This window comes from Vidua chalybeata, chromosome 3 (genome assembly GCF_026979565.1).
Source record: "Vidua chalybeata isolate OUT-0048 chromosome 3, bVidCha1 merged haplotype, whole genome shotgun sequence".
In the NCBI taxonomy this organism is placed as follows: Eukaryota; Metazoa; Chordata; class Aves; order Passeriformes; family Viduidae; genus Vidua; species Vidua chalybeata.
The window spans coordinates 4200693-4215000 of NC_071532.1; the positions used below are offsets into that span (position 1 = coordinate 4200693).

General features: G+C 42.0%; 1 protein-coding gene across 15 annotated transcripts in view; it reads left to right on the top strand.

Moving 5' to 3' along the window:
- The window catches only part of EHBP1 (EH domain binding protein 1), a 205945-nt gene that overhangs the window by 155291 nt on the left and 36346 nt on the right, over nt 1–14308 (top strand). For 5 of the 15 annotated variants that reach the window (XM_053937969.1, XM_053937978.1, XM_053937964.1 and 2 more), the window contains 4 exons: nt 5629–5745; nt 8516–8643; nt 11294–11435; nt 11586–11692. In XM_053937969.1, coding sequence (XP_053793944.1) covers nt 5629–5745; nt 8516–8643; nt 11294–11435; nt 11586–11692 — 494 coding nt within the window. The remainder of the gene's footprint in view (nt 1–5628; nt 5746–8515; nt 8644–11293; nt 11436–11585; nt 11693–14308) is intronic. The other 10 variants (XM_053937971.1, XM_053937970.1, XM_053937973.1 and 7 more) reach the window with 6 other exon arrangements.

Here is a 14308-nt window from a genome sequence, read left to right on the forward strand (position 1 = left end):
GTTTTTAAATTTCTACCAAAAAATAGGATTTAATAGACAGTCTCCTTATTACTACTGGACTTCAAATGTTTCCCCTAACTGCATTCACATTTTTATTGTGTAGAGTCCTGTATTCCCTACAAAGTACCCAAGACAAGCTTATTACCTTGTGTCTTCAGAGCTCTCTTGTCCATTATACATCATTAATCTCTTCTTCTGCATTGATTGCAATTACTTTTTGATTTACAAAAAGGGAATGTACTAAATAATTTTACTCTCAATTCAATTTTTAAAGAAAAAAGTGGTATTTCAGCTCTGGGATTCTGGAGTCTTTAAAGACTAACTTCTTCCTTATAGCTGTAGGTAAAAGCGTGATCTCTTCCATTGTTTCTATGTGCTCATTAAGAATTTCATGCTTTGGCACTGGTGCAATATTCTTTCTTAAAAGGCTTTATTTAACCAAGGTCTGAGAAACTCAAATGACTATGGCAAGTTGAAACTTTCCTGGATAAGCAGCATCCCTAGCTATGAAATCCAGTCTTGTTCATAGGTTATTTGGCATGTGAGACAGAAAATACTTCTTCCTGCCAACTGCCAGAGGGTTTGGGATGGCAGCTTCAAATTTATTAGACGTCCTATTAGCTTCGGGCCGATAAGCGGATGCCTTGAGATGGATCCAGGGACAGTATCGAGATAGAGATCCAAATATCCCCCCTTTTCCCAGCAGCACCGGGACAACAGAATTGACATATTATCTAGGAATTGTCCCTGAGCAGTGCAACCCCCGTCTGCTCTTCTGGGATTCAGGTGGTGTGTTTTCTTTACTCTCTGGCACATCTCCATCCTTTATTTGAGCTGGCGTCGGTGTGAGGAAGTGGCTCGGACCCAGGGGTGGTGAGGACAGGGTCTGCTCAAGATTTCACTTTTGGGGCAGTGATCTTCAGGGAGTGTATGGGGTGGCACAGCCTTACTCATCATGCTTAGTCTCCAACTTATGGAACAAGTGTTAGGTCCTTAATATTTTTAGCAGGCAGTGTTTCTATCTGTCGACAATTACTGCTGTAATTTCTTGTCCTGACATCAGATTTCTTGCACACAGAACCAGTATTTCAACTCTGCATTTCTTCCATTCCCCACCTTTGCTGCCTTTATTGCTGTGCACAGGCTCCTGCCACATCCTGTAGCCTTAAAGTGAACTCTTTACCTGGAAGTAAATAAAGCAAATATCTCAACATCCACAAGCCTGAAGGACTTCCCAGAGACAGTGCTGAAGGCTGGAGATATCTTCTCTGAAGAGCAAGTGCTGTTGGTGCAGCTTCTCCCAGTAACGTGATCCAGCCCCCATCAATGCTTTTGCTCCACTGTGAAAACTACTCCTTCTTCATTTAATCTAAAAATTGATGCAGTCAGCTACAAATCCTTCACATGTGGACAAGCTTAAACCAAGTCAAGAGAATATCAGTTTAAGCACAAATTAGGCCTGACCTTAATCTGAGTAGTAAGACATAAGAGCTATAAAATGCCTTTGGGTCCCTTTCCACCATTATTTTGGCATTTTCACGTGATTCCAAAAGATACTTAATTCTCTCTCTCCAATCCAGACTGCAATCCATGCTGTGCAGGAGATGGTCAGTGCTGTTAAGTTGTTGACTCAATTCTTTCTCTTTTGTTTTATTCATTCCTTCATGACACAGTAAAGCTTTACTGTTTTTCTGGGATGCAAATATACATTCTTTCCAAGGAAGCAGTTCTTCAGTCCTTCAGTCATTTTCTAAATGTCTGCCCTGGTTCTAGACCAAGTGCTTTAAGTTTTTCACACTAGCAATTTGTTCTTTTCATCAAAGATATCTGTTATCTCTTCGTCATGTTGTTCCTTTTATCATTTATAATTGCAAAATCTTGTTGTAACATGCTGCCTAAGCACATTTCCCTTTTAATACACTGGAAGAACATTGAACCGGAAAAAAACCCTAGAGTAATTTAAATCAAGGAATCTAGATTTTAAAAGATACTTGAAAAATACTGAAATGACTTCAAATTAGTGCTTTTAATTGATTTTTTTTTTAATAAAGTGTAAATGTCCTGATAATCATATTCAGTCAAAGTCTGCCAACTTTAAATTAAATACTAGGTCAGGTCATCATCTGATATAGAAACTGGTGTCTTCCACATTGCCATCTCTTTTGTTTCCTAAAATGGTGGTGTCAAAGACAATGCCTCTGATTTCATCTTGCTATATTAAATTAAAGAAAATCAAATAATCTAATATAAGCATTCCCTCAGTATGCAGGAGTCTTAAACCCTGTCATCTTGTTTAGATTGTTTTGACACATATAGGATCTGGTGGGATGACTGGTAGCTGTGAGCTGACCTTGTGAGCTGACTCCTTTGGGTGAGTCTGCTTCTAGGCTCCAGGTGGATTTAGTTTCCCTCTGCCATGAGAGTGTCTCTCTTTCTTCCCTTCTACCTCTTCCAAATGTCCACAGTAGCCCAGTCATCTTTCAGTGTGCCCCAGTGAACTCCAGGATGTATCTGAGAGTACCATGGCCTGAGTGCCACTGAATTTTTCCAACACCATCATAAATGAAGGATTTATAATGGTCTGCAAAGTCCAGCTCCTCATCAGAAACAGTCAAGCAGCTTTGAAGGAAATTCAAAACCATCAGAATTGCTGCTGTTGTTGCTTTACCATTCTCTGTTTTCTCTCCAGTCTGCTTTTTATCCCGTTACTTTTTGTTCTTTTCTCCACTTCATGAAGATCATGCTGTGCCCTTCTACTTTGTTCACATATCTCTGCACTTCCTGAAACAACAGGAGTCCAGATCCCAGGACCAGCTGTGTGAGTTTAAGTGGAAATATAGAGGGTGTCTCAGAGGGTTGGGAGTGTTTCTGCCCACCCACTTCCACACCTGAAGCACAATCTGTCAGGTCCCAGGTCTGCTCGCAGATCTTGGATTGGCTGCAAGGAGATGTTCTTCTCCATCACTCTGGCTCAATCTGCAGCAGCTTGGAAGAAAGCTGACTCTTCTAGAGATCAAGGAGAACACATGGAGGGGGGCCCAGGGAAGTCATGGTGCTCAGCTGAAGCACAGGGGTCCTGCTTCACAGGCTGCTGCTCCATCACACACACCACCAATGCTGGAAAAGTGGGAACCTCTCTGCTCCTGTCTGTTGCAGCAAGAGCCTTAGTCTGTATCAGCAGAGGTCTGTGAAGGATGTTGATTAGTTACAGGGCAATTGAAGGGAGCAGCTGGTTAGAAAAAAGTAGTAGACATAAAAAAATCAACAGGCTCCTAAAATGGGAATTACAGGTGCTGTGGAGATAAAGGGATAAAGATACAATTGTATGACCTTCATGACAGCAGTGTGGGCCTAAAGTGCAAGCTGGGAATGAGGTTGAGTGTGTTCCCAAGGCACGAGTGATCAGCACCAATCCTGGTCCAAACCTCTGGGATTCAGAATTATGGCATCATGGTACTATATTTAGGACCCTTTTTGTTTATATTATGTTTGAATATGCCCATGTCCTGTATTTATAATTTGTATTTTTTTTTTGTTTTGTCCTGTCTTGGATATTTTAAAGTTCCTTTAGTTACTGTATTGTTTTTTCAGACACACTTTAGCCTACTCCTTTTTATCATTTTTACACACATGCATGTGTACATAGGAAAAAAAAATGTTACTGTAAGTCTGAACAAGTGTAGATAGCATTTGATATGAGATTTAAAAGTGAGTAAATACAATGCATCTACTTACTTTGAAAGTACTAATCTAGCTTTTATGGACTTGAATTTCATTATTTATTTGTATTGAAAATGTGAGTCAGGTTTTTTTCTAGGATCTACTTCACAATTCAGAACTTGCTATTTGATCTTCTTCAGGTTACTTACTCTTTCTGTGCCATAATTTACCGACATCATCATCATAATTGTAATTATAATAATCACCTACTTCATAAAACATTATGGGGCTCATTTATGAGTGATATTCATAAGCTGCTCTGAGAAACTTGGTAGAAAGATCCCATAAAAATATAATTACAATTATTATTTTATTTAAAATATGTGTAGCTTACAAACAATGCTGATGAAAAGTAGTGCAGTAAAGCACTTTTAACTTATTCATCAATGACTTGGATGAAGGGGCAGATGCCTGCTCAGCAAGTTCCTGGTGCCAGGGAGCTGGGAGCAGTGGCCCATACCCCAGAGGGCTGTGAGCCCTTCAGAGGGACCTCGAGCCTGGAGAGATGGGCAGGGAAGAACCTCTGGAACTCAGCAAGGGCAAGTGCAGGGTCCTGCACGTGGGCAGGAACAGCCCCAGGCAGCAGCACAGGCTGGGGTGACCTGCTGGGCAGCAGCTCTGCACAGAAGGACCTGGGGGTGCTGCTGGACAAGGAGCTGTCCATGGGCCAGCCCTGCCCTGGGGACAAGAAGGCCAAGGGCATCCTGGGCTGCCTTAGGAGCTGCACTGCCAGCAGGTCAGGGAGGTGATCCTGGCCCTCTGCTCAGCCCTGCTGAGGCCAGGCTGGAGTGCTGTGTCCAGTGCTGGGAGCCTCAGGACAAGAGAGACCTGGAGCTCCTGGAGAGGGTCCAGCAGAGGGGGACAAAGATGATGAAGGGACTGGAGCACCTCAGTTGTGAGGAGAGGCTGGGGGAGCTGGGCCTGTTCAGCCTGGAGAAGAGACACTGAGAGGAACCTCATCAGTGTCTGTCAGGGTCTGCAGGGAGGGGCCAGAGCATGGCCCAGGCTCTGCTCGGGGCACCGGGCAATGGGACAAGAGGCAAGGGGCAGGAGCTGAGGCTCAGGAAGCTCCAGCTGAACATGAGGAAGAACTTCCCTGTGCAGGGCCCCAGCACTGGGACAGATTGCCCACAGAGGCTGTGGAATCTCCCCTGCTGGGGACAGTCAAGAACCATCTGGACACCATCCTGTGCCATGTGCTCTGGGGTGGCCCTGCTTGAGCAGGGAGGTTGGAGCAGATGACCCATGGTGGTCCCTTCCAGCCTGACCCATCCTGGGATTCTGGGAAAGCAGCAATTCATGAGTGTGCTCTCACTGCACCTGACCTAGTTGCTTACTGAGTGTGATGTTCCAGGTGGTAGTGTTCCTCCTTGTACAAGAAGGAGACTTTAAAACCTAGGCAAGGTACAGTGATCACTGCTCTGGGACGTGCTGCACAAGGTGAGGAGTAGCAAGTCTCACCAAGATGGGAACTCAGTACCTGGATTACAGGTTGCCTTTCTCAGGAGACAGGAGCTCAAGGTCCTTCTGCTGCCCAGACCCATGTGAGCCTGCCACATGGCAGCTTTGGCACCCATTCTGCAATATGGAGAACTGGGAGCCTGGGGGAAACCATTTTGACTCAAGTTACCCAGAGGTTCAGCACAGGGAACAGCCACTACTGAGGCCAGACTCTGCCTTTATTGGAGCAGGAGTTTCCAGCAGAGACCCCCAAATGTTTAATGAATTGCCTCTGTTTAAAGATACATCCAGAAGTGGACAGACTGGAGTCTCCTGGAGTCTCCTCTTGCAGACTTATTTGCATTTTTATCATAACTCAGCTTGTTCCCTAAAGCATTCATTTTTTTTTGAGTGATGTGTTGCATGTACATATGAAAATACTAACCTTAATGCTGTGTGTTCCTACAGATGAGGATGAGGATGATGATAATATTGAGATAGATACTAATGAGGAGGCTCCTGAATGCTCTGTTACTGGAGGTGGAGAGGAACTTACTAACCTAGAAAATGACCTTGATTCAACGGGTAATTTAAATAATGGCTATTTTGTGTATTTTGCATGACTAACACTCCATCATCATATAAATACTGATGTGCTGCTTGTCTCTCTGTCAGCTTTATTCTGGTCTCTTAAACCCTAATGTTTAATATCCTGCATTTGTGTTCAGTTGAAATTTAAAATCAACAAAATCATTATTTCCAACGATGTCAGATTTAAATGTCTCTGGTTCTTTTGATGGAGAAGGGGGCCCTAGGCCACATTGGTAAAGCAGAGCCAGCTGAAAGCACCCTGCCTGGGTTGTGCCACGCAGGCAGAGGGATGAGCAATGGTGTGGGTGACTGCAGCTGCCACTGTGCACTGCCATCCTGGCCCATCTGCTCAGGGAAGAGGAACAAATGTGCCTTTCTGTGTTCATATAGACTTGTTGTCTCTCTGGTTCCTTCCAAGGACCAGTTCTTGTGTTTACACCTTGTTGCCCCAGCTGGGGGGCATGGAGGTATAAATATGAGCAGAAGCAGTCCTATTTACTTAACAGTGTTCAAATAACAGGGGATTTATAAGCACATGAAGTCACAGGAGTGTTACTCCCCCCTTTCAAAAATCTTCAAGCCCAGCTGGAGTTTAGGTGGTAAATGTGGTGCTGAATATTTTGGAATCCTACAGTTAGCTCAGGCCTGGAGTAACCTGGCCAGCACAGGACTGTCTTGAAACAGGCAGTACAGGAGAGAATATCTTCAGCATCTTCTGGCTTGATTCTGCCCATGCCAGGTGGACCCAAATGTGTAGTCCATAATATGTTAAATCAGAACTTTATTTAGTATTTTTTTCTTTGTAAATTAAACCAACAGTGGTGTGTATATATAGCACTTTGTAGTCTTGCTTGCATGCAAAAGATTTGAGTCATGTCCTTTATTTTTTTCTATTTGAGCATTTCCAGACACATAAGAAAATATATTTAGTGTTTCCAGCACTTGAATTTAGCTTACTTAAATCAGAATCCTGTCAAATAATTTTCCAAGAAAAATTGGTTGATTTTTGGAGGAATAGAGCTGAATAAGTGGATATTCCTGTCCCATTGCCAACATTTATTTCTGTGGGCCTTCTTTTCTGAGAGGTACATTTTCAGGGATACAAACCCACTGCCCAGTTCTCCATGTCCACCATGGGGAGACATTCTGGAAAAGACCTGGGACATCATTTTGCAGTTCAGTCTGCACAGTAGCCAGAGGTACAGACAAGAAAGAAGATGGGCTGTAATACAGAAAGCAGTCTAGTGCTGTGGTACTACATGGATTTTGGTTTAAATCTGCCAGTCATGCCAAGTATAGGCTGAATCTCCTGGGAACACCTAAAAGCACAACTATTACGTGACATTGCGGATTTGGGAATCATTATGGACCATCTTAGTTAGTCCCCTGCTGAATCTTAGCCACTCTTATCTCTCTCAAGAAGAGAAAATTTCTTTTTACGCCTTCTTGGTTTTAAGTATCGCTTCTGTCTGTATTTGTCAGTACTTCTACATGTTGTGAGCCTCTTATATCATGGTTATTACATGATGTTTATGTATAAACCCACGAGAATGTGCATGTACTTACATGTGAGCCTCAATTAAGGATACCCTGACTGGGTGTGCCAGAGGAAAGGGAAACTATCCTTTTTCATAATCCAGCCCAGCCCATTGCTGCTGGAGACAGGCAGCATTTGACTGCCCACATGCCAAAAATGTTTTGGCTAATATGCATTGGAGCGCTCCAGACCTTGGAAGGAGCTGTGTGGCTAAACAGTCATGACTCCACTTTCCACAGCAGCTAGAAGTCACCAGCCTGCAGTGAAAAACTCAGGTTGCGCACGTGGGAAAGCACAGAACTGCTCTTTCCTCTGCCTGTGACCCAAGGCCCAGGTGTAAGTGCATCCCACGTGCAGGTGATGCTCCCAGTGCAGGGGTGATTCCTCACGTGGGGGGCTGCGTGTAGAGTGTGTGTCTGGGGGCTTCTGTGCCAGTGTTCCTCTGCTGCCCTGCCCAGGGACAGCTCCCCAGTCTGTGCTGCAGCTTGCCATTAGCACCTTCCTCCTCCTTACCTGTGTGTAGGCAACTCCTTGTGTAGGTGTGTTACAAATTCATGCAGTCAGCGCTCACATACAGAATGAGCATTAGTGGGAGGTAAAGTTCTCTACTACTATTTATTTGGGCTCTGATCCAAGTTGCTAAAATTGATTGAAAAATTTGAGGCCTTCAGCAGACTTCGAGTCTGTGCCTTTGATGCAGTTCTGAAGCATTTTATGACTCCCAGTTTCAACATATTCTATGAATCATAGTAAGTGATTACTAGAAAGTAGTCTTTTTTGATACTGAAATTTTATGGGAAGCTGTGCCAAGAAGCCTTAGGATGAATTAGTAGTTCATAAACTTGAGGGGTTATCAGTATGTAAATTATATGATAAATTGTCATCTTTAAATAAATGGGTTTTTAAGTGTGTTTTTATACCAAAGCATAGGTATGTACCCATTGGGAGTAACTTTAAACATTATCTGCTTTCTGTATTTTTCATCTGCTGTCTGCAAGCATGTTTACTTGTTCAGCTGAGTGTCACGTATGTTTTCCAAGAAAAAAATCTGTGTATGTTACACAAACCTGTACCAATCCCAATCACAAAAACAATTCCTTCTATTTTTTTTTAAGTTCAAAATGATAGCAAAGTGAATTAAATCTACGTTTTAAATTGCTACATTGTTGTAGCGAGTCTGCATTGAAATGCATCTCACTCTGTTGTATGTGGTATTTGCATATTTAGCAGAACAAAACAGTAAGTTGGTGGATTTGAAGCTGAAGAAGCTCCTAGAAGCTCAGCCACAGGTGGCAAATTCACTCTCCAGTGCTGCTCAGAAAACTGTAACAGATAGCTCAGAGCAAGACATTAAGGTAAGTTTTGCTTAATGCTTTTGTTTTGGTACCTGTGTGTTATGATTGAGGGTTTGTATTTTGTGAGGGGGAAAATAATTTCTTACCAAATCTTTCAGACTCAGAAACACAGAAAATCTTCGTGGCAGTGCAGTTAGCTTTGCAATGAACTGGGTTTTTTCCTGTTGATTGATCAACACTTTTTTTTTTTTTTTTCCCCTCTTAATCTTGATACTTGTCATTGGCAGAACACTAACAGCTGTAAGAAGCTCTCTCAATTCTGCCTGCTCAGGTTGTTACTGATACCAGAAATGCAGCACGGGCTCCATCCTGCTGCTGGTGCAATCAGCAGCTGGACTACCTGACCTGAATGGGAGTGGGGTTGGACTCTCAGAGATTTGCTTCCCTCCCAGTCCTGGTCCTCTGTTTTTCCTACATTAAAATTAAGCTGTGGTACACTTTAAAGAGTTGCATACTTTGGGTGCTCGATGAGTGCTTCTGAGAAAAACAGACACGAGTTTGTGGTGTATATGGGCACTTTGCCTATTCCTAATGTTCACCACTTCAGCATAAAGTGCCCACCAATCAATTTTCCATTTCATTTTCTTAATTAGACCCTTGTGTTCTTGCTATTCTATTTTTTAAAAACAGACCCTGTATGTCATTAATATCCCTATGGCTCTGGGGCACTTCCAGTTGGGTATAACTTTTCACCCACCTGCAGTCTGTGGGGAGAGCACTGCTGACTGAAAGGATTTCCTTCCCCAGATACAGAGATGCTTTGAAGTCCCAAAACAATGACTTTCATTGCTTTTCCCTTACACTGTCGGTTCCTATAAATTGGTGATGAAAGTGTGTGGCAGCAGCAGAGGACTTTCGGTCTCTATCTTTGAACAAAAGGAAGCCTGGATCAAGTCTGATTTTTGCGTTCAATTTAGCTTTCTGCAGTGGATTTAATGCAAAATGAAGCTGGCCCAAGAATAATACAATGGATTGAAAAGGCTAACTGAATTAGTGGGCTTAGAGGAATACATTTGTAAAGTGGCAGAAGTCCCCAGTCATAAAAAGGTTTCTTAAAATGGGATTTACTAGCTAATCACACTGATATTTTAGCATGTTGCCAGGCCTAAAAAATTAGCCATGTTTGTTTATTTTGGTAAAGACTCTAGTTTAGGCTGTTAGATTGTTATTATACTAATAGCAAGAAACCACCTTTTATTTAACCAAAATCTTATAACCACCTGACTAGTGCAGCTAAAAAGTCATCCAGAGGTATAAGCATTACTTGTTTAAGCTTTAATTCTGTGAAATGACACACAGGCTGCCTCTTGGGGTAATTTGGTATCACCTAACCTGACAAAAATTGTATTTCTCTTTATAAAAAGCATTTGTGAAGGAGTTGATTTTTTTTTAGGGTACTCCCACAAAAAGGTGCAACTTAACAGTTTATCTCTGCGTGCGTCTTTTCTAAGGAAGGGTTGAAAGGCGGCGTTATAAGGAATATATGGTGTCCATCTGTTCTCATGGAGCTCTTGGCATTGAGGTGGATTTGTTTTTTAATAAAATGCAGTTTACAGGTTTCTAAATGAGGCATTCTGTGTTTGTGGAAAAGGATAAACTGTTACCTTCCCTTGGGGATTGTGTATCCCCGGCCTCCTTGAGGCGAGAGAATAGGCCGTTGGAGAACTCCCTCATTACCAATTGTCTCAATGCAGAGGAAGGGCAAAGTCTTGGTAGCTTTTGATAACCAGTTTCAGCATTCAGCAGGCTTAGCTATTAGTCATGCATCTTAGCCTTTCCCTATTTACTTTCAAAACACTTAATAAAAATAATAAAAGATTAGGTATAAAATGAAATATTTGTTTGGTACACAGCACCTCGGTATCTGCAGCTTCCACACACCACAGTGGTTCAGTCTTCTGGGATATTTCGTGTTGATAGAATCATTTGAATTTGTTACCAGTATTAACATAGGAAGCCCTGGAAAAGATAATTGTAGTTTCCTTAGCTGTAAAGGGCTTACTTACAAATCTGGCTTTGGAAAGTTATAGCTGATGAAATGCAGTTCAGTGGGGTAGCATTATAATCCTACCTTTTAGACTTCATCCAGCATTAGTGGTTTATCTCAATGGGCATAAAATTAGAAACTAGTTCTTCTTGTCATACAAGTCTGTGGGACTACAGAAAACAACAGATTTTGGTACTGGGCAGGGAGAGAGGCTAAAGGCAACACGCTTTAAAATGATACAGATCGTGTTCAGGGGCAGAGACGCCGCGACTTGGCAGCAGCACGCGCGGGGCTTGGCACAGCAAAGGTGCAAAGGAGCGATTTTTTGTTTAAAATGGGCATCGCTGGCAAATGCTGGCCACAATGAAGAGGTCTGCTTGGTAAAGAAGTAGAGAGTTCTGCAGGAGTGTGCCCACAGAGCAAAAAGCCAGTCGTTGCCACCACGTATGAAACAAAACAAAAAAAAAAAAAAAGGGAAAAGTTAATCACTCTTCTGCTTTTTTCCCCGCAGCTGAGACTTCCATCCAATATAAACCACGGCCTGAGTTGTGAAATCCACTTTGCAAAAGCTGTGTCCTGTCCCCTCACAAAAACGTACCTTTCAAATTAATGTCTTCCCGCTTGTAAACAAAAGAAACTGTTGTGTGTCTGGTTTTTTCCCAGCAGAATGGAACAGAGGAACATCGTGCTGAGCGGTCACAAAAAGCAGCAGAACGGTTTAGAAATCCCGTTGTGTTCAGCAAGGACTCGACCGTCAGGAAAACTCAGCTCCAGTCTTTCAGTCAATACGTGGAGAGCAGACCAGGTAGGAGAAAATATAAAACCTGTTTTCCCATCTTATGATTTAATAATATTTAACAATAAATATGTGAAAACCCGATAATGTAAGTCCACATTTCAATACATAAATATCAAGCTTTATAATAATTTTACATGTCTTTTCCCTTTTTTCAAGAGATGAAAAGGCAGAGATCAATACAGGAAGATACAAAGAGAGGAAATGAGGAGAAGGCTGCGATAGCTGAGACTCAGAGGAAGCCATCAGAAGATGAAGTGCTTAATGTATATTAATTTTTTGTCTGGTTTCATGATTGCTGATAATTCCAAACTGTATGTGGAAATAGTGCCTTTATTTGTTAAAATGAGATGTTAGGGTTTTTTAGATGTCAATCTCCAGTGCATTCAAAGCAGAGTGAGAGGGGTGCACTGTTGAATTAGTCTGCAGTGTGGTGATAATTGTCAGATAAAAAAAATGAATTTTTCAGAGTTCCACAGCCCCAGCTTCCTTGAGACATTTCCATCAGGGCACTTCCCATAAAGAGATTCCAGTATTGATCTACCGGGAGGATTTTAATTATTACAATAGCAGATACCGCAGAGCTGCAGTTAGAGGGAAGAGTCACATGAGACCTGCTAGAATTTCTCAGCCAACCCATTTTGTTGGCTTGGGTTAATGGGTGTTCAACCTTTCCATTATCCAGATCAGCCGTGAATTACTAGCTGAATGATGTTTGCATTAATATAATATATATGGTAATTTCTTCACTTAATTAACGGGGAGGTTCAGCTCAGTAGGGGTATGGGCTGATCATGTGTAAAATTGATTTGTGAGGGAAATATTTGATAGACCGCAGGGAGAAAGCTGGTTTTGATGGACAGCTGCGGGACAGAAGCAGGAAGAACCAAGTTTTAACCTGATTTTTTTTTGTCTGAAAGCGCAACACAGCCTTTGAGGGTGGTTGTTTGTTGGTCTCCACAGTTTATCTGAACACATTTGTCATTTTTGCTGAGGCAATCTGGAGCTGAGTAGCAATTTTGTACTGCTGTCATATCTACACCAAAACATCGAACTTTTTATGAGCCGGAGTTATTTTTAGCCCAGTTGTACTTTTGCAGAGCTGAAAAGGTCTGGCACAGTGAGTTCACATTATATATGCAGATGATACACATGAACTCTTGGGATATTACAGCCTGACACAGCATTTCTTTTCATCTTCTAATAGCAATTGTTAACAATTATACATGCTGACATTAGGGAAGTTTTCATACTATTTTCAATTAATTATAGTTGATGAAAGGCAATATATTGCACATCACTTCAACTCCCCAGACTGAATTTTTTTCTTTCTTCAGGGTCTGCTCTCAGGGAGTTTTGGTTTTGTTGTTGCTGTTTTTCTGGCTATACAACAGGTAGAAAAAGGTTTTCCATTAGGGATGCTACTGTTGGCTATTGTGTAGGAAGAGAAGGACCAGATTAATGTCCTTAAATTTGGATATCCTAAATTTCAAAGTTCTGTGCTCGTTACTGGTCCTGGGAGCTCAGCCATGCTGTTAACTTTCACTTTGAACATGTTTTTATCTGAAATAACATGCTGATGCGTTTATTATGCCTGCTGCCTGAATATGAAGCTGAATTGATTATTTCAGACACATTTACAGAAAAACAATTGAAAGCATTCAGTGAAAGTATCTGAGACCCTTATGCAGCAACAAGTTAGCCTCTAGTAGGGAAATAAGTCTCAAAAAAAAAAAAGCCTGTGTATTTTTCTGTTCACAAAGAACAGTGGTTTTTTTCCTTTACAAGGTGTAGATGAAACATGAAATAATTTTGTCAGGGTTTTTTTTACCTATTTAAAACATTCACCCAGGCTCTGGGTCAGGTGTAGGAGGAAGAAAGTTCATGGAAGGTTACTTGGAAAGAGTAACATGTTTTTCTTAACTTATGCAAAAACATGCTTCAGGAATTACATTTTAGCATTGCGTACAGCCACAACACTGTGTGAAAGTTGTTGAGCCACGTGGGAATAGCTCTGAGGTACTGAATGCCTTTGCTTGGGCTCCAACAAGACGAGCACATGGCTTTGGAAACACTCGGGGATCTGTGTGGTCGTGTGCAAGGCAGTGCTGAGGAGTTACAGGGTACAAGAGGCAGACTTGGCTTGTTAGGGTGTTCCCACAGCTTTCTTGGTGAGGGTTTATCAACGTGGCATCCCTGGGCTGCCTCCTGGCCGGGTGTGATTGGCACAGAGGCAGGACAGCTCAGGTTGATCCCTGTGCACCTGAGTGCCTTGTCACCACTTTCCAGGACAAGAGTTGTAGTTAATTAGTGGTGTTTTTACAGATCACCCTGTAGGCAGGCCAGTTCCTTCAGTCAGGGAAACCCAGAGGGGCAGGATGGCCCAGGCTGGGGGCCCTCAGTGCTACAGTTGGCTCAGAGGAGCAAAACAAGCCAGGGATCTTGTTTATGGTTTGGTTTTAATCTTAAAAGCCCACTTTTTAATTGCCATTGGACACTCTTGTGCTAGTTTTTCTAGCCCCGAAAGTTAACGTTTTAAAACTGAATCGGACCTGAATGGAGGAGAAATGGCACGTTAAATAGTGCTTTATTTGTATTAGCTTTCTTTTCGTGGCACTTGGTTTTATGCACTTAGAAATAAATTACAGGAATTTCAAAATAACTGCCAGCTAGTAAAAAAATGCAAAATCAAATGTTCCCTAAAGAAAAAAACCAGGGTATTTTAATAAACAAATAAGGACATTTGGCAAAATTGTAAAGTTTATGAAATGTGTTAGCTTTTTGGTAGTGAGCATGATATTTGGTTGTTTAGGTAAGTGCCTTACTAAGTGTTTGTGGAAAGGAAAAATGCAACTTACAAGTGATGTTTTTTCTTCTTGTTT